Raw genomic sequence first — 21,411 nt, forward strand, 5'->3', positions numbered from 1 at the left:
ATGGCTCACAAAAGCAAGATTTTGATAATTGGAGGGACTGGATACATTGGAAAATACATAATAGAGGAAATTGCGAAAGCTGGGCACCCCACTTTTGCATTGGTCAGAGAAAACACAGCTTCTAATCCTGAAAACTCTAAGCTCATTAAGAGCTTCAAGAGCTTTGGAGTGACACTTCTCTATGTATGTACAAAGTCTAGTTCTCCACAACTTGCGTGTGTGTTTAATACTCTGGCTTAATATATCAATCTTGAAAGTCATATGATTGTTTCACAGGGAGACATATATCATCATGAAAGATTGGTGAAGGCAATCAAGCAAGTTGATGTAGTGATCTGTGCATTTGGATCACCTGAACAGATAGCTGATCAAGTGAAGATTATTGCTGCCATCAAAGAAGCTGGAAATATCAAGGCAAGGCATATATCTTCCAAAAAACTTTTTAATATTTTTCCTTTTTTTTTTTTTTTTTTGGTAAAGTAGTTTATTTAGTTCTAACAACTTTTGACCTTTGTATCAAATAGTCCTTTTACTTTAAAATGATTTCCTCAATCCCACTATTTTTAAAATTGTTTCAAAAAGATATTTATTACCATAAAATGATTATATGAAAATTACTAATGTGAAAAATGGAATCCATGCCATGTCATAAGGTCCACATCCTCAAATCGACCTCAACTTCATTAATTTCGTTTATTATGTCAGTAATTTACTTCTACAAATGATGGTAATGACTTTTTTGGAAGCATGTTAAAGCAAAAATCAAAAGTTGATGATCAAATATGCAATTTAACTTCTTATGTTTGCTATTTGGCTAGTAATTCTTGAACTAAACTAGAAATTAAGAAACACACATTATATACAAGGAAATATCGGTGGGTTTCAGAGGTTCTTCCCATCTGATTTTAGAACTGATTTCGATCGTGTCCATGCAGTCGAGCCAGCTGCACATTTTTTTGGGGTCAAGGCCAGTGTGAGGAGATCAATCGAGGCTGAAGGAATTCCATATACCTACCTTGTGTCCAATGGCTTTGTGGGGTACTTTCTACCCAACTTGGGAAATGTACTTACGAGCAAGGGCAGAGCCACGTTGCCCCTTAGAGGGGTCGTGGCCCCTGCAAAAAAAGAAAAAAGTCCACCAACATATGTACAAATTTTAATTGGGTCCCCCCAATGATGTACATCCAGCCCACCTCCCATTTCTGTTCAATACTTCAATTCACCTCCAGGCTCTAGTTTTAATTGTAGGCCTTTTTATCCTCTAATAGAACAAAACATGGCCCACAGCCCACTTATATTTAAATACCCAAAGCACTAACCAACAAAACAACACTTTATCACCCATTCTCCAACTCAAAATTAGAAGATTCAGAACCCTTTCTTTTGTTTCTCTTTTTACTCTCTTCTTGTCTACTGTGTACACGCCACCACACACTCCACTGGTTCTAGCAGCCCCTAAACAAAACAAAACCCTCAGCTCAGCTCAGCCCTCCTCATAAACTCAGTCCTTATGATCCCAAAAAAAAAAAAAAAACTGACCATTATTTTCTTTCTTCTTGCTTTCTTAAAATAAATCATTCAAAGCAAGGCGTAGCCAGAGGGTGAGTTTTTAGTTTCCGCTTCATCTCTTTTTAGTGTTTTTTTTTTTTTTTCTCAACTATCTACACTTAAATATTCACATGCTCTTTAATTTTTCATAGATTTTTAGAGAAATATAGGGTTGAAGGCATGGGCATGGGGAGGCTGTTTGTGATGAGTCTTGAAGGGAAAATAAAGTTTGCACTTTGTGAAGATAAAGTTTCTAAGGTAAATTTTTTTTTTTTTTGATTTATTACCTATTTTTAATTAGTTAGATATCATGTGGTAGTGGGTGTTGTTAAATTGTTTGGTTTATGTTGTGTACTTGTGTGTTTAATTTTTGCTTTTGTTTGAGGGGTTATTCTTAATTAAAAAAAAATTAAAATACAGGAAAATTTGAATAATAGGAATGATGGTGGGTTGATTGTTTAAATTATAGTGGAAAATTTTTTTTTTTTCTTGAGTCTGAATAACATCCATATAATTAAGTAAAAATTTCTAATTAAGATTTTATTTTTTTAAGTTCTTTTCAAGTTAATTATTTAGTCATATTCTTAAAGCTAAAAGAATTATGAGCAAATGAAAAACAATTGATGCATTCTTAATGAAAAAAGATGTTAGAAATTCAAAATTTAGGACACCTATGGTTATAGAAACAAATGTGGCTATAGAAATAAATGTTGATACTTCAATGCCTAATGAACACCCCTCCAAATGTTCAAGAATTTAATTTGAAGAGATAGATCGTGATCCAGGATCACGTAAACAAATATGTGAATTTCCTATTAACAAACAAAATGAAATCCGACGAGCTTATCTCAAATAAGGTCCATATCAACCTAAATATATAGACTGTCCATACAACGATGATAATCATCGTCGTCGAAAATCGGCCCCTCCATGTAAAAAATTCTGGCTATGCCCCTGCTTATGAGTGCCACAGCCCCTCCTAGGGACAAAGTAGAAATAATTGGAGATGGAAACCCCAAAGGTATTAACATAAAAATCAATTATCTTTCTCTTTAAACTTGTCGAGACTTTCTCATTTGCTTATGTATGTATGTGCATGCATGTGTGTGCCATTTACTAGATGTAAGTCAACTAGATCAACTAATTGTAATTTTCCATGTTGACAGCAATTTTTGTCAAGGAAGAAGATATTGCAACTTATACCATAAAAGCAGTGGATGATCCAAGAACCTTAAACAAGATAGTCCATCTTAGACCCCCTGAAAATATTTTTCCCTCAATGAGATTGTCTCCTTATGGGAAAAGAAGATTGGCAAGACCCTTGAGAAGACTTATCTTTTAGAGGATCAACTTCTGAAGAAAATCCAAGGTTAATAAGAACAATTTCACCTGTTGATTTATAGTGTTTGCTTATAGATCTAATTTGGTTTGGATCATATATCTCCTTTTTGATCCCTTAGACGTGTGAGTTTTTCGATCTAATTTGTTAGGATACACCTTGTTACCTCATTTGTAATTAGGATAATTATTAGGAGAGTTGGATCTTCTTCTTCATATCTTATACTGAAATTTTTGTTTGGCGAGTGATTGTGGATGTGATTGTGACTTTTCCGATCTCTTAGCTTTTCAAAAAACCGAATCAAAATCTATATGGAGAAAGGAAGCAGCATAGAAGAGGCAATCTAATTAAATGACTTGAGAGTAACAAATATATAATTTTTTTTTCTAAAACATAAATGGGTGAAACTCTTATTTGGTTACATTATTTTTGGAGGAAATTGGCCTTTGCCCCTTTCGCGCAAAAAATCCAACATTTTGCCTCATTTTCCAAACTAATTATGGAAATGCCCCTTGTTAGGTTCTAAGGTCTTAGGATTTTATGTATTTAGAACTCTAATTTGTAATGTTGGCAAACCATGATCAAAACATTGTATTTAGTCTTATTTAGACTTGCTCAAAGTTGGTTTAATATTGTAAAGTTGGAATCGAGTGGCTGCAAAAGTACTTGGGACTCTCGGCCTGGCTCGATCGATCGAAGAGTAGACTCGATCGATCGAAAGTCGCACAGGTTGAATTTTCTGCAGAATTTCCAACTCAGCCCTACTTCATTAAACGTTTAGGGTTTTATGTTTTTACCCTAGGTATATAAATAAAACCCTAGAAAAAAAAAAACTATATAATAAAATTTTAAAATGAAACCTAAGAAACAGTACCTAAGTGCTGTATTTAAGTCTTATCATATATATATATATATATATATATATTTTAATAAGAATAAGCAAATACTTGGTCATGTGTAAAACGGACCAACTGGCCCGCCCAATCATTAAAAATCAGCCCGCCACTCTCTCTCTCTCTCTCTCTCTCTCTCTCTCTCTCTCTCTTGTGAATTAATTAATTATTTATTTGATAAGGTTGACTGAGATCACAAGCAGATAAACAGATTCAGACAACTTGTCAAGTTGTCATATCTCAAAAATTATAAAATCCGAAGAACCCGACATATAGCCCATAGGATTCCTGGGTAGGTTCGGTGATTTCTTTCTGAAAATAGGAGTTGGGATATGATTGTTCCTATTTATGGCTATACCTAATCACCAATAAATAATTCAGACAACTTGTCATTTTTTTTTTAATTAAAAATTTTCCAATTCTAACCTAATAATCCATTTTATTATATGCACTGCAAATTTGGCGATACCTTCAGCTTCTTAGAGCATTAGCATTGGAATTTTTTTGATCCTATTCTACTTTACAATTCTAAAAGATCACTTTATTATTATACCATACGATTTTACAATACTTTTACATCTCAAATTTCTACTTCCCTCTTTTACTCATTAAAATAATATATCTACATAATAAAATAATATATCTCAAAATTATATATTTTCTCTCCCATCTCTCTCCTCTCTCTACATAATAAAATATTATTATTGTTTTACAATACTTGCTATAGTGCAATTCTATGTTTAGAATTGCACTGTAGCAGTATTGCAAAAAAAATTGCAATATTATTGTTTATTATTTCCCAATGCAGATGATTTTGGGGCTTAAAATTTCATATTTCCTTTAAATTTGGCATTAGCATTCTCCAATTCTAATGCTCTTATGCACAATTTTATTTTTCTAAATTATAATACTTTTAACTTTTAAGTAACCAGAGTAGTGATCAAGGCAACATGTTGTACCAATTGGCATCTTAGTTTCTGCCTTGTAAATTATTTTTTATTTGTGTGGCATTAGTTTTTCCCATTTAAGTTATAATTTTTAACACCATCACACATTCTTAGTATGATGGTTACTCTATAAGTATAAGTGCTTGTAAGTGTGAAGAGTAAGGGTCGGGGTACAGGTTTCTAGGAAGAAATTTTACACACATATACACTTAGATTAGGTTAGAATAAAATTTCTATCTTATATAAAAAAAAAAATATAATTTTTAACTTTTATGTACAATTTTTTAAAATTTAATTTATTATATTTTTTCAAAATACAAATATACTTTAGTATATTTTTGGAAAAAAAAACTAAATAAACTAATGTAAAACACACATTTTAGTAAGTTATCAAAGTGCCCATTTGCCCTTTTTTTTCCAAGGGATGGACATAGATTTTATCATTAAATGCATAACTTGTAAGCTGTAAAAACATTGAAAATACCTTCGAGGTAGTCCCCAAGAGTCTTAGTGCACTAGTTCACCCACCACAGGCCAAACCACGGAGTTTATTATTTTTCTCTACACTTTTTCATCACAGACATATCATTCACAGCACACAAATTTTTTAGACATTCATAGGATTCATCCATCTAGATCAATTTTGAGTTGTTTCCTAAGTAAAAACAACGCATGGTTGCATTATTAAAGGAGCAAAGATCTGCCCAAAGCACAATTATTTAAGAAAAGCCAAACAATGAGTATGTGGATCTGAGGTAGAAAAGAAGATTGGAGATCACAAGTAATCGTAGAAGCAAAGATTATTATGATTGGGATAATTGTATGATATACACTTGATTTAAACTTCCATTTCACGCATAATGTTTTTTGCATTCTTTGTAGACGTGGCAAATTAAGTATGTCGGTTGGGTCAATCAGGTTTGGGTAAAAAAATAGGTTATTTTAAATGGGTTAGAAACAAGTTAGGTCATTCAGGTTGCATGTCAGGTCAGGTTAACCTGTATTTTTTTTACATGATTTTTTTATAATAAAAAAAATGCATTTGCTATTTGGTAAGTCATGCATCAAATTACTTAGTGTAAAATGTATTACTTTGAATTCATCATTTATATTAGGAATAAGCTCGGCTAAAAAAATTAATAATTTTTTCAATAATTATAAAAATCCTAACATTGCAAACTAAAACAAAATAGCATAAAGGAGCCCAGTCTACTCTTTCAACATCTAATTGAAACTAACATACAAATTTCATTTCTACACATTATCAACATCCCAAAACATAATACAAAATTACAAATGTCCTATTGGATAGCTGATTTAACAAATTTAAAAAAAAAAAAAACATATAAGAAATTTACAATCTTGAAAACTAATTTCATAATCTAATATCAATTGTAGCTGGCACTTGACACTCTGTTTTAATTTGAGAATATACATCAAAGTTTAATTATTTACTTATTTGTATGTGACCTCTTTTATTAATATCACATTATTATTGAGCAAAACACACTCTAGAAAATATCATATTTTATTTTGGAAAACAGTTTATTTTGATCATGGATTGTTAAAAAATAGGTCAAGTATCCATAATTTGTGCCAAATTTCATCAATACACTTCGGTTTTACTCTTTTCACACTTATGAATACTTCTCGTGCATGTTTATAATTTCAAATATATGTTTTTAACTCCATTGCAGCCAGATTATCTTGACATGTAGTTTGTTATTTGATATCCAAAAATCTTTACTTATCGCGTTATTCAACCAAGAGAATGCCTCAACCATTCATTTTTCAATTTGTTTGCATGCATCTAGATAAATGTCTCAATTGTATTTAAATGGTGTTAAATATATATAATATTTGAATGACGTTATACAAAAAAATGTTTAAAATTTGATATTTAAAAAATAATAATAATAATGTGTATTATATTTGTCAATTGAGTTTGAGTTGTGAACTGCAAAACTCATAACAAACAATTAAACTAATAATGTATTAATTTTATTATCTTTTTACTCCAAAAAAAAACAAAAGTTAAAAAAAAAAAAAAAATAATAGGTCGGGTAGCTGAAGGGTTGGCCGGTTCTGATCAGATTGACCCAAAAAACAAAATTTGAGTTTAAAAAAATCTGGTTTAAGGTCGGGTCAGCGAAACTTGACCCGTTTTGCAATGTCTAATAGACTAATTCTTTGTAAAATTTCTAGCATGTGCTACCGTCATTTGCATTGCATAAAATCATTAAAATATATATATATATATATATATATCATCCTAGCATCATCTGAATGTCGTACGTCTTGGATATTAGTATGCATAGAATCATGCAAAATAGGTTAGGATGTTGAATTTCCTGATTTGTTATCTGTTATAAGTTTTCATGAACCTCATGTGAAACATGTTCATGTATCATGCAGAAATAAGATCTAGGGTTTACATATCTGCTTCCTAACTACGTGCTAATGCATTCTAATATGATTTCATTCACGATTATGCGTCTTAGATTAGAGTGCATTGCTCATAAAAAAAGAAAAGAAAAGATTAGAGTGCATTGAGATTGCATGTTTCTATTACTCGTGTGCATTTATTTATTTTGCCCGTGACTAACTTGTTTATGTTTTGATTATTAGCATATATTTCTGAATTATGTGAATCTTGAATGCACGAAATTTAATTTTCAGCTTTTTTGTTATGTTCCTATTAACTATGTGATAGGATAGGTATATCATTTATATTGGTCATTCTATCTTAGCATATCATCTTAGGTTGGAGAGGGTGAATGCCTAACATCTTCTCACATGGTAATTTAGTTCCTAAACTTGCCATTAAGACATATATACAAATAAAATAAAAATAATATATATGTATATATATATATATATATGTATGTATGTATGTATGTATGTATTTATTTACTTTTTTTGGTAGAATGCAACTAGGAAACAAAAATATGCATGTATGTATGAGCTTGAGCTTGAGATCCAACAAAAGTACACTATCAAACCCATGTAACTAGTTTGCACATAGTCCCGAGTTGTAATTAATTAAAACTTAGTAAGATATGAGTTCATTTTTATTTTTTGCCCATGTCAAACTTAATTATTACCAAACCTATAATCAAGCATAAGCTCAGCTTTTATTTATTTATTTATTTATTTTTTTATCAAGCCCTAATATTTACAGACTTGTTCATGAATATATATATATATATATATATATATTTGCTTGGGCTCAATTTGTTTATTAAATAAGCTCAAAACTAAGTTCAACTTGGCTTATTTATAAACAAAAAAACATAAACGAACTTTTTATCGAGTAAACTCAAGTTATTTATAAACAATTTGATCTATTTACAGGCTTCCAACCCTAAATTGATCATATAACTTAGTCGCATTTTGTCCAAGGGGCATTAAGAAAAATTGACAAAAAGCCCACAATCCATTTAATATTTTCTAAAGTGCACTTTTTGGGATCAAGAGGATCCACAAAGTAGCCACATTAATTCCCTATCAAGTTGTATGTTTATTTCATTTTCAAGGGAGAGAAACCCAAAATTTTCGGTGGGTGTTGCATTGACAAAATGATTGCCTAATTTTTACAGTTTACACCCCTAATTTGGCATGCGAACTCACGGTTGGTAACTACCACTTCCGAGTAGATTTTCTCTCATTTTTTATTTGTCGAAAAGAAAGAAACTAGGTAGAGCATGCATGACTTGTCCACTAGTGGTCACTTTTGCAGACAAAAAAAAAAAAAAAAGATTTTATTTTTTATTTTTTTATTTTTTATATAAAATAGAAATTTTACTCTAACTTAATCTAAATATATATGTGTGTGAAACTCATTCTTGAAAACTTGAACTCCAACCCTTATCCCTCACACTCCACAAACACTTAATATTTGTAAAGTGACTATCGTACCAATGATGCGTATCAAGACTAAATTAAATATACACTGATACACCAACCCCAATTTTGCATTTATTGAGCTTGGGATAGAATTAGTTTCTACTAGAAATTTAAGAGACAATCCAATGGTATATAACGTACGTACAGAAATGGTTGAACAACTTTTAGAGTACATTTGGGAATATTTTATTTAGTTGAAAATAAAAACTTTTTGTTGAAAGTAGTATAGATAAATCTAAAAAGTAAATTTAATAAGTAGCTGAAATAGTACAGTAGGACTCATAAATAGTATCAAAAAGTGCAATGAGACACATGAAAAAAAAGTGTGTTTTTAAACCAATACCAAACACAACCTTAATTAGGTTGATCCCTCTAAAAAAGAACGTAGTTAGGTTACACTCAAGTCTCTTTTTTTTTTTTTTTCCTAATCCGCTATTTTAGGTTGTGTTTGGTTCCCGTAAAATATTTTCCAGAAAATAGCATATTTTTTGGAAATGCTATTTTCCGGAAAGGAAAATATTTTCAAGTGTTTGGTTGCATTATGAAAATTGTTGTAAAAAATATTTTCATGTGTTTGGTTCTATTCTGAAAATACTATTTTCCTACACATTTTTCACATTTTCTCAACATCCAAACAAATTTTATTCCAAAAAATTTCAAAATCACAGCAAAATTTCAATCCACAAAACAAATCACAGCCAAATCTCAACACCACACACCACTGGTAAGGTTAGGCAAAGGCGTGGGTTTGCGGCGCGAGTTGCTGGGTTTGGGTCGAAGGTCGAAGGCGCGACGATCGGTGAGTCGCTGGGTCTGGTTCGAGGTGCGAGTCGCTGGAAGTGCGATCGACGATCGACGGTCGCTGGGTTTGGAAGGGTGATCGACGATCGGCGCTCGCTGGGTCTCGCCGATGGGTCTGTAAGTGCGATCGACGATCGCTGGGTCTAGAAGGGCGATCGATGATCGGCACTCGCTAGGTCTCTCCGATGGGTTTGGAAGTGTGATCTCTCTCTCTCTCTCTCTCTCTCTCTCTCTCTCTCTTCGAAAATACTTTGAAGTGAAAATAAGAACTGAAAATCATTTCCATGGTCAAAGGGAAAATAGGAAATGATTTTTCAGAAAATTCTATTTTTCATAACTACCAAACACGCAAAACAGGGGGAAAATGATTTCCTGAAATGCTTTACCACCAATTCAAACGCAGCCTTAGTATCTTGTACTTGAACTTTGATTTATTCTTTAAATGATTTTTGAATTTTCACACCCAAAAAAGAAAAAAAAAAGACTTGAGTTAGGTCGAACAGAGTTTAACGGTTAAGGATAATAATACTAGTGGGCCTAGACAACTAGTGCACCAGTGGAAGACAGAAGTGTTAGTGAGAAAGTGAAAGGTGGGCCTACTGGGCCTTTTATAATTCAAAGGTAAATGAAGAGAGAGAGAGAGGGTGGCCCACTTGAAGGTACTGCTTCTACTTGAGGTAAAATACCTATTCAACCATAGCCTCGTCTCAATTCCATTATTGGAAGGTTGGTTTTTCAAATTGCACCCACTCTCTAAAATACATATAACTATTTTTTTTTTTTTTTTGAGGGGAAAGATAGTGCATCATATTATTAAGGAAGACTATTTAAATCAGCATGAAATATAGAAGAAACGTTTGGTGGAGCATATTTCATTCAGACTATCATATTGGGGGAATTAAAAGCTCTCCGTGTTAGTTTCATAACATTTTTATAATATTTTCATAACAAATTATAGTGATAAATTATTATTGGTTCTAATTTAAATTTACAATTCAAATTACTTTTTTGTCTATTTATACTTAACAACTAACAACCTATCATTTAAGTAATGCAAGAGTCACATAAATTCCCCATTTTTTCTTTAGCATTCATAACTCACGACGTGTTTTTTAATAAACTGTAGTCCTAGTATTTTCTTCGCTATTTGTAAAAGTTTCAATGAAAATATTGTGTTTATACGTAAGCCTCTGCAGAGAGGAGAGGATTGAAGAACAAGACCAAATAGACGCAATTTTGGTTGCATTGGGTTGGGCCTGTTTTGAGAATTTTTTTTTGACTGGTGGGGTGTGACGTGGCTGCCTTTTTCATACCTCTATCTGTGGGCCCCACTTCTATACGAAGTTTAGCCTTGCCTCTCTCTCTCTCTCTAACTTTTTATTTTTAATTTCAGTATTTAAATGGTTGATTTTTTTTTCTTTCGAATCCAACTTATAATAATAAGTGATGATGTCAAGCATGATGATATCTGCTAATCTACGAATCTATCAATCTATCCTATGGTTTGGAGTTGGCTTCAGCATTTAAGTCAGATGTTAGACCCACGCTCTAGTAATGAGGGTTCAAACCACGCACTCTCCTTCCTCTTCATCTTCCCCCTTTTTTTTTTTTTTTTTTTTTTTTGGGAAGCTAATTATAACTAGAGAAGGTAAAAATTCTCCTCTTTATCTCATTTAACTTCCCCCATTTGAACAGGTGACATTGTAAGGACTCGTTTTCCTTCCCCTACTTTATTGTGTTTTTGTTTTTTTTTTTTTTTTTTTGCTCACGCACACTGTATCATTAAGGCTTTCAACTAGAGACTAATCACTGTTCGCACCGAGTGGGCCCACGGAGGGGTAAAGCGCTGGCCCAGGAAATTATTTTCAAAGTGAAGATAACAGGACTCGAACTAGGAAGCACACCCAGTCGAGTCAAGTATAAGCACATTAAGACTGAGAGCCTAACCAACTCGATCAACCCTTGGGTTTATTGTGTTTTTTAATATATATTTAAATTATTTATATATAATTAATCTTTTATTATACATATCCTATTTATACTCTAATTTTTTTACATATTTTATTATCATTCTCCAAAGCACTTGATTTCTCCCTCATTTAGCATCTTACAATTTCCCTTTCCTCTTTCTAATTCATATCTATTTTATTAATGCTAAAGTCACCTTATTAGGGATGGCAAAGTACCTCTAACTCACCCTAAAACTTGACCCACATTGATTTTGCCTAACATTCCCCACGCTAAAAAGGGGATGAGGTTCCCTATTCCGACCTTGCGTCACTCCATTCCATCCATATCTATAATGTATTTAACGCAAAAGATGTTAGACTTTTTTTTTTTTTTTTTTAGAAGGAGATGTTAGACTTTGAGTTGACCTGACCTCAAAAAAAGATAGGAGTAACATCTACCTATAGAGTCACGACAACACCCTAGATTCACATCCCCTAAAAAAACCTAAGGAGATGGTAAATCGACACAATTCCCTCACTTTAAGGAAAACATTAAGTAAACCATACCAAAAAAATTCTATAAATACCATCATTTTTATGACGAAAAAAAAAAGGTTTTCCAACTACCATTGTTACTCAATCTACAAATTTTCTTCCAAACTTTCTCTTTTTCTTATACTAGCTTAAGCTTCAAAAAGCTTTTAACCAACCCTTAGAAAGTTGGTTGTTTATTCCCTATAAGCCTTAAATAAATAAATAAATTCATTATGTACCATTTTTGTTTGATTGGAGTGTTGTTGTAATTCCACTTATTTAAATTCCCTTCACCTAAAATCGTTGTAATTCCTCTTATTTAAATTCCCTTCACCTAAAATATCGAATTCAAAAACTAAATCCCACATTTTTTAGAGAATAAACGGCAAAAAACTAAATCACACATTTGATCCTTAAAACTACCAGCTTTTACATTTTGATTCATGAAGTTTCAAAATTTTTTCTTTTGCCCTTCATGTTTGATTATGTTTTTATGTTGGTTTTGTTGTCCATCTTCATCAGTAATCTAACCGTTAAGTGCCATATATGTGCTTAATCATTAAGACACGTCACCCATATTTTACCTTATGTCAATAGAAGCCACATTTTCGTTAGTAATCACGAGCATCATCAACATCATCACCATGCAATCAAATTCAAGGCGAGGCTTCTTGTTGCATTTGATAAGATATAGGTGATGTGTCTTAATGACTAAACATTTATTTGTCACTAAACATTCAGATTACTAACAAAGATGCATAACAGAGCTAATATAAATAATAATCAAACATGAAGAACCTAAATGAAAACATCCCCAAATTTTAAGGGGAAAAACGTAAAATTTATTCTAATTTAAAATATATCTTTAAATCTTAATAAGATGCTAAAATATCACAATTTTCGACTGTGAAACAAGAAACATACTTCCAATATCTGTTTAATACATATTATTACAAAAGTTCAAGAAGAAGGATTATTTTTTGAAATATAACAAATAAAATCTTAAACAAATATTAAAAATAATATTTGTAGGGATATTGGGCCTAGGAGTTCATCATTTGTTTGTTTTTCAGGCTTGTGGCCCAATCCGAGGATAAGGGGTTGTCATAGGAAGAGAAATCTTTATTAAGAAAGGACTGTGTTAGTAAATATAGGTTAGTTTTGGTCATAATGGCTCAAGAGGGTGGGCTGAGGACAAATGTATTATCGGCTGACCAATGCCGAGGTCCGAAGAGGTTGTCTATCGCTCAGGGTGACGTTCTAGGAAGTCTCGTTGGTGCTGATAAGCATTGTAGAGTCGTCAGACAAGGAAAAACCCTGAAATATCTTAGGAGAAAGCTGCTGCTACCACATTAAATGCTTTGCAGCTAACTCTCTAACAGCATTAATGTGGAGGTGATACCTAAACAGTGGTTTTCAGCCTTATAGCTACTATATGAGGACTTATGGGAGGCGTTGATGGGACAAGTATCAAGACCAACCATCTAGCATGCACGTGAAATGTGGAGATGAAAAGGAAAGATAGTATAAAAGAAGAAGGGGCAACGAGACAAAGAGATCGAGAAAAACACATGGAAAACACTGTAGCATAAAAAACTAATTGTGTAATCAAACTTGTGAGAAATACATAAGAACAGTGTTTTAGTTTGCAAAGTTATCTCTTGCTTGCTCGTGGATTCAGCAGTAGTTCTATCTATGAGATCGAGTATGGAACTTTTTTTACTTGGTTTAAATTGAGTATCCATATCATTTCCCTTATTTTTCTTGCTAGGATTGGAAATTTTTGAAAATTAAATAAATTCATGACTAGACAAAGGAGATACACATTACCCCATGATTTTGAATATTTGAGGCACTACAACTTTGAAGTAACCTATTGGAGAATTAATTTGAAGTAGACAATTTTAATTTCATAAATTCATTTGAATTTAGGAATATAAGTTCTCTTTAATCTTTATGTGTTTATATATATATATATTGATAATTTTATATAAAGTATTGTGGGGACAAAAGCCTAGGAATACACGTCCACATATGCGATAGGCCTGAGGCCCAGGCCAAGGATAAGGAATCATCCGAGGATGGGAAAGTACTATAGAAGGAGCCCATGGTAATAGGTGAAGAGAACAATTTTGGTCATAGTAGTCCAGTAAGCTTTGCCGAGGACGAGTTCCTTCTCGGCTACCCAATGCCGGGGTCCAAAGATGTGATTTACCGACAAAGGCAACCTTCTAGACCATCCTGTGGAGGAAGATAAGTACTAAAGATAAATAGAGAAGAGTATGACCATGAAATATCTCCAGGAAAAGCTGCTACCTCCGCATTAAATGCCCTACAAGTAACACTCTGACCACATTAATGAGGAAGTGATGCCTGAACAGTAGTTTTCAGTCTTACAGTTATTACCTAAGAACTTTGGGAAGGGGTTGATGGGATAAAGATCAACACCAGCAAATCTAACTTACACGTGGATGATGAAGATGAAAGGAAAATGTAGTATATAAAGTAGGGGAGGACTGTAATAATCTGAACTACTTCTGTAACCATTATCATTCAATATATATAAGAACAAAGCTCCTTGGACTGTGCCGAGGACAAATTTTCTTATTCAAAAAACTTTTATTTTGTTTGGTGGTCTTATAAACCAAGTTTAGCTGTTGTTTCATTTATTAGAGTCCAGTCCTTCGACGCATTTTCTACAAATATATTGTTTTGGGTTTATTGAGCTTGAATCCAATTACTTTTTGGGCCGGGGATTCAAATCCAGACCTTACAAGTATATTTATGATTTTTTACTTTAAAATTGAAAAACTATACAGACTTTTATATATTTATTAATAATTTTGTAATTTTTTTGTTGTTTATTTTGACTCATTTATGAAAATCACTGTAAATTTCTTTAAAAAACTTTCTCTCATCTGCTCATGTGTGTGTGTTAAAAATACTTAATATTCTAAAAAAAAAGGTCTAAGTTATTAGAATTGTATTGAGCATTGAATCATTGAAAGAGTGGTATGATAGTTGGATAAATAGTCAATTTATTATATAAAAAAAATAATAATTAAAGAATAGATAAAAAGAAGATAAACTATAAGAAATGGGATGATATTCAATCTAAACATAAAAATGAATAAAAATATTACACTTGAATTAACTACTTAATCAATTGATTATACTTTATTCCAATATAGAATTTAGATGTATATCCTTGATGCGATGATCATTCTACAAGTATAAGTGCTTGTGAGGTGTGGGGAGTAAGGATTAAGGTTCAATTATCTAGTAAAGAGTTTTACACATATATACACTTAGATTAGTTTAGAGTAGAATTTATATCTTATATATAAAAAAAAAAAAATCCAAATGTTTTATAAGAACGACTAAAATTATGACACTTGCATTAATCTTTGGGTTCCTAATGATATTTTTCTAAGCGAAAAATTATCTAATGATATTTAACATGATCCTTTTTCTAATGACCTGTTTGGGTGGAGGGGAGCAAGAGGGAGAGTCAAGTAGAGTAGGTTAAAAATAAGTTAATTTTGTGCTAAATCTATTTTACTTTACTTTACTCTCTCTCTCACTCCATCAATCCAAACAAACCATAAAACACCATCCACTGTCCAGTATTTTATCTAACTTTCTGCAAATCTGTTTCTTTTTTTAATTACCAACTTGAAACTTTATACCATTCACCAACTTAAACTGCTGTTTCAGTTACAGTTCTAATAAGTAGTAATAACTATGGTATACGGTCCCAAAATTTTAAAAAGAAAAAAAAAAAAAAAAAAAGGAAGTTTCAAAACAATTATGAAAAAGAGAAAGATGAAAGTGTCGGGAGGATATTGGTGAATTTGAGCGTGGATGAAAAGGTATTTAAGGCCTAAGGGAAAGAGAAAGGTGAGAAGCACGCGCCAAAAGTGGGTGGTAAGGGAAGCAATGAGTCATAAATACGAGGTACCGCATAGGAAGGCTATTGGTCGCTAGAAGAACGAAAGAGGCAAAGGTGGCCCATTTCCCGTACTCTTGGATTGGACATTTCTGGAAAGAGCTTCCTTTTCTTACTATTATTCCCATTTCCTTTTCTGATACCAAACCCTCTCTCTCTCCTCTCCTCTATTCCCTGGCCTTGGAGTCACAATTATTGTGCACCAGCTTCATCCCAAGTTGCCCCTCTTGTTTGCAACACTTTTTATTTACTGCTCTCCCATATGGTAAAAACCAGGTGAAACTAGGTTAACGTGAAATAAAGAGAGTGAGAGAGAGATATAGGAGGTGACTTGTGACGTGAATGCTTAATAATTAGTAGCTAATAAAGGCAATTGAGTAATTAGCCATCTCTTTTAGTCTTTGTGCTGTCTATTTCTATTAGTGGGTAATTTAGAAAGAGAGAAGAGAGAGAGAGAGAGAGAGAGAGAATGCTTTTCGATTTGGTTAACGTGGGAAAGTTGTATAAGGAAAGGGATGGCTCTTTCATTCCCATTTTCCCATCTATATGTTTCTGTCGAACCCACCGATAAGAAAAAGAAAAAAGAAAAAAGAAAATAAAAAAGAGTAGTGGTCATACATGTGGTAGTCCTAGTCTCCTAGACAAAGAGAACAGTAAAGCAAGCTCGTACACAAAAAATTATAAACGAATTTAAAAACCGAAGGCACAAGTTAAATAAAGAAAGCCAAAATTGACACAACCAAATTCATGAATGATTGGAAAAAATGGATAATTTGTTTTGGAAGTAGTATTGTAGAGAGAGAAAGAGAGAGCATGAATTATGAGTCATTGAAAAGAAAGGAAAAGAGATGGGGGGCAAGTGGTTAGAGAGAGAGAGAGAGATAGAGAAAGAGAGATATAAGCAATAAGGAGGGCGTGGGATGCTTTGGGCTAAGCTTTGCTGAAACTGGCCTCGTCTATGCTGTATTGGGCAGTTAGGGATACAAGATCTTGGAACATCTCCACCTTCTTACTACCTTTTCGCAACACACCCACATCAAAACTCCTCCTATCTCCTTTGTCCTAGGTTTTTCTTTCCTTCTTTTTCGTAATTCTCTATCTTTACCTTCTTCACTTCACTATTGTCTTCCTTACGCATCTTCTTCTCTCCCCCCTCCTTATTTAACCAGAAACAAAGCTACCTCTTTTATCTTATTTTATTTTAACTTTTTGTACCAAAGACAAACATATAATCAGGTGTTTATATGCGAGTGAGACTAATGATCAGAATTTGTACCGCAACAAAACACTAAAGGTCCCATCTTCCCACCTCAAAAAAACAAGCTTGTCTTTCACAGAGATCACCAACCAAAAAAAGTAAAAAAAATGTGGGATCTAAATGACTCACCTGATCAACGAAGACACGATGAATCCGAAGGCTGCTCTTCTCAGAAGACTTCTTTTGACGGGGACGATGACAAGGGCAAAAGGGTCGGATCCATGTCGAATTCAAGCTCCTCCGCCTTGGTCATCGAGGACGGATCCGACGACGATCAAGACTGTGACCCAAAAAAATTCAAGCGGCGTAGTAGCCCCAACAAGCTATTCGGGTTCTCTTTCAACGAGCCACAACCCGTGACCCACCAGTTTTTTCCGGTGGATGAGTCAGAAATGGGAGCTACATCTGGTGGTGCACTGGTAGGAGCTGTGGAAAGTACTGGTGGTTCCTCTGCTGCTACGTTTCCTCGGGCTCACTGGGTTGGGGTTAAGTTTTGCCAATCGGATTCGCTTAGTCCTGGAAAGTGTGTGGACGTCTCACAGCCCATGAAGAAGAGCCGCCGAGGACCAAGGTCTAGGAGCTCACAGTATCGAGGTGTCACGTTTTACAGGAGAACTGGCCGCTGGGAGTCTCACATATGGTTAGTCTTCTTCTTCTTCTTCTTCTTCTATGCGTGATCAGTGAATTTACTTTCTATTTTTGGAAATTTTGGATAATCGAGGTTTTGTGTGTTTGGATTCTTGTTGTGCTTAATGTAGGGATTGTGGAAAGCAAGTTTATTTGGGTAAGACAATTTATTTATTTATTTTCCTCTGGAGAGAAATGGGTTTAATTTTCTTTGATTAATGATATGGGAAATTTTCTTATGGGTTGGTTGGAAATAAATGTGTATGTAGGTGGATTTGATACTGCACATGCAGCTGCTCGGTGAGCCTCTTGATTCTAGCTCCTTTTGTTTAGCAAGCTTGTAATATATATTGCTTGCCTTCATCTTGAAGCGAACGAATAAAATTTTGTCTGGAAAATGTGAGATTGAAAAAGGAAAATATGTGTTGCAGTGCGTATGATAGGGCGGCCATCAAGTTCCGAGGAGTGGAGGCAGACATCAATTTTCGTATTGAGGACTATGAGGAAGACTTGAAGCAGGTATGTGTGTGTGTGTGTGTGTGTTTTTGAGAGAATGAAACATGGAGAGGGATTTCTATTAGTATTATATTATGTTATCTTGAACAGTGCAAACCTTATCTTCTACAGTTGTATATCTGATATTCCGAATTGCTTTATCTTTCTTTATTTGGTTAATGGAATATATATCTACAAATGGAAGGATTTGTAATGGTGTTGTCTGTAATAGATGAACAATCTGACTAAGGAAGAGTTTGTTCACGTACTTCGCCGACAAAGCACCGGATTTCCTAGAGGAAGCTCCAAGTACAGAGGTGTAACCTTGCACAAGTGTGGAAGATGGGAGGCTCGGATGGGCCAATTTTTAGGCAAAAAGTAATCTTTAATCTTTCTCTACATACTTCATCCCCAAATCTTACATACACCTTTTCAGTTTTTGTGTGTATGTTCTTTAATTTGATTATCGAATGGTTGTTCTTAATCTTAATCTGATTTAACAGGTACGTTTATTTGGGTTTGTTTGATTCTGAGATTGAAGCCGCAAGGTGCGTGCTTTGCAAACTTAAATTGAACTTTGTTCCTAGATTATAGTACCTTGTCATATATGGTCGTGAAGAATAAATCTCGGTATGGTTGGGTTTAAAATTTCTGGTACATATGTAGGGCTTATGATAAAGCTGCAATTAAGTGCAACGGCAAAGAAGCTGTCACCAACTTTGATCCAAGCATCTACGAGAATGAGCTAAATAATTCCACTGGTAATTCTAACTTTGATGAGTAATGTTGTCTTTTTTAACATTGGTAGCTATTTGCCTATCTCATTTAAAATATATTGGGTATATAGAATCTTCAGGCAGTGCAGCAGAACACAATCTTGATTTGAGTTTGGGCAATTCGAACTAAAAGAAAACGGTTTAGCATTGGGGAATGATGGTTATAATGCTGCAATGGGACAGAATTTGATGTTAATGCCACTTGAAGCTGATTGGCGGAATCAGGGATTCAGGCCTAATAAGGTTTCATATATCTAACTATTGTTTTATTTTGATCCTCAACCCTTTAAATTGTATATTCAAATATGCCAAACCAATCAATTCTTTGCTTCGTATTATAATCAGGAAGCATCTAGAGGTGAGAGTGATGGTCTAGGTCACGGTCACGGTAGAGATGGGTACAGCGAGACTGAAACCATGCAGATTCTGAGCCGAACCCATCTTCAATCTGCATCCTCCAACTCCAATGAAATGCAAAGACATGTGTATTTCAGGAGAGCTGGAGAGACCCAGATGCAACATAACTTTACCCCACACATTAGTCCGCCAAATTATCAGGTGGGTAGGCTAATTAAGCTCATTGCACAATTTGGGTTATATCCATAAAAGAAGTTGTTTTAAAGTAGTATTTGTTCACATATGTGTCATTTTAGGTTCAGTACCCAAGCAGCAGCGGCAACGGAGGCCGAATTGGAGGCGATCTTTCACTTACTATAAATGATCAACAATGGCAATCCGCTCCTCCCCAATTGTTTGCAGCCGCTGCAGCATCATCAGGATTCTCACCGCAGATCAAATCCTCCCAACATTGGCTGCAGAAAAATGGATTCCACACTCTCATGAGACCATCCTGAGTGTCCTAACCCACTTTGGTCTTTCTGCCTTGCCATTATCTCCAAATTTCCCTTCTTTCTGCCAACCGTATCTATAAAACTTCTGAGACTTACTTTCATATTCGAATTTTCAACCCGCTTTATTAGAGAGGCAAATGAAAACGCAAAATTATTGTCTTGAGGAAAAAAAAAGAAAAAGAAAAAAAAGTAACGGAATTTTCACTCTCGGCGAATGTTGGTCGTTGGTCAAACTAACAAAACAACGAAATTTTCAAATGAATTTTCTGTGTTCTGACTGATATTCGCGGATCTTTTGATAACTCTTGGATGTGTGTGTATGTATATATTGTTTGGCCAGACTATGGTACTTTTTATCCTGCACCTATTGAAATTTTTAGTCCTCAATTATTGTACTTAGCCAGCTAATTTTTAGCTCAAGTAATGGGATGAACTATTTTATTTTTATTTTTATTTGTTTGTTAAACCTGTTGGCCGACTTTACTTACTGAAGGTTTTGGATAAATCTATCAGACTGTCATGTTATGAAGATTCTAGGGACTGGTTTTTAAGGACACTGGTTCCTTGCTTCCTGGTAGGGTAATGCTATTGCTAATTACTATACCGCTTTTTGTCTGAGGCATAGGATTGGAAAAATCTAAAGCGTGAATTTTCTATTAAAGATGGGCTAGAGACAGAAATACAGCTCTACGAAATGTGTATTTTGTGGCGTTGGAAATATCATCGGATAGTGATGAATAGTCACTATCATCGGTGTCCTTCGAATCAGTTCTCTTCGGCCAAAAGCAGTCAGACATATGGCTATTATTACGAGGGGACCTATCGTTGTAGCCCCAAGGTTTCAAAGGACACTGTTTATGTCTGCGAAAGCAAAAATAAAAAGAGAGAGAAAGACCAAAAGGGTCTAAGTATTAGGGTTAGGGTAAACCTGTCATACTCTGAAAAAGAACCTCAGAAAGTTTGTGCGGGTTTGAGTTTAATCTGGGTTTTACATAAGAGAGATTAAATAAAATAAAAAAAAGATATTAAACAGATTTTTTGGGTTAAAAAGTAAAAGACTGGAAAAAGTAAAGTGGGCAGATTCAATTCTGTATTTTTACCCTACATAGAGAGAGAGAGAGAGAGAGAGAGTTATGGGCAAGTTTTTAATACTTTGGACTTGTATTTAAAAAAAAAAAAATGATTTAATACTTTAGTAGGTTTACACCTCCAAGCTGTACAGGAGTGAAGGCTAGGACTTATTTTCTTAATTAATATTGGTGGAGCTTCCCATGACAACCTTTTTATGAAGATTTGCTAGCTTTGCTCTACGCGGTATGCCATTTGATTAGTCCTATAATATAATATTATCATCCATTAATCCATTAATATATTATCATATGTAAGTTTGTTAGGTACAAGGAAAGAATTATAATGGGATAATTTAATCAATAAACAATTAATTAAAATGGATGTTATCCTCATTACATGCGTCATCAACAAATACATATTTTAAGAAACAAAAGCTTCAATGAGGACATGCCCCTTTCACCATCACT

At 33.7% G+C, this 21,411-nt stretch overlaps 2 protein-coding genes across 2 annotated transcripts; both read left to right on the forward strand.

The window, feature by feature from the left end:
- LOC111990906 (phenylcoumaran benzylic ether reductase Betv6-like) lies at positions 1 to 2,010 on the forward strand. The gene is made up of 5 exons (XM_065764281.1): positions 1 to 183; positions 277 to 414; positions 839 to 1,038; positions 1,701 to 1,806; positions 1,969 to 2,010. The coding sequence occupies exons 1-5, from the start codon at positions 1 to 3 to the stop codon at positions 2,008 to 2,010; spliced, it is 669 nt and encodes a 222-aa protein (XP_065620353.1).
- Positions 2,011 to 16,570: 14,560 nt separating this feature from the next.
- On the forward strand, positions 16,571 to 20,320 carry LOC111995790 (floral homeotic protein APETALA 2). The gene is given in 11 exon segments (XM_024027725.2): positions 16,571 to 17,764; positions 17,883 to 17,908; positions 18,021 to 18,051; positions 18,183 to 18,270; positions 18,479 to 18,624; positions 18,750 to 18,794; positions 18,913 to 19,007; positions 19,094 to 19,149; positions 19,152 to 19,265; positions 19,368 to 19,580; positions 19,676 to 20,320. Coding segments are annotated over 11 exon segments (1,548 nt in total). The 5' UTR covers positions 16,571 to 17,231; the 3' UTR covers positions 19,877 to 20,320.
- The last annotated feature ends 1,091 nt before the right edge of the window (positions 20,321 to 21,411 follow it).

Source organism: Quercus suber, unplaced genomic scaffold (genome assembly GCF_002906115.3).
Source record: "Quercus suber isolate HL8 unplaced genomic scaffold, Cork oak 2.0 scaffold_549, whole genome shotgun sequence".
Classification (NCBI taxonomy): Eukaryota; Viridiplantae; Streptophyta; class Magnoliopsida; order Fagales; family Fagaceae; genus Quercus; species Quercus suber.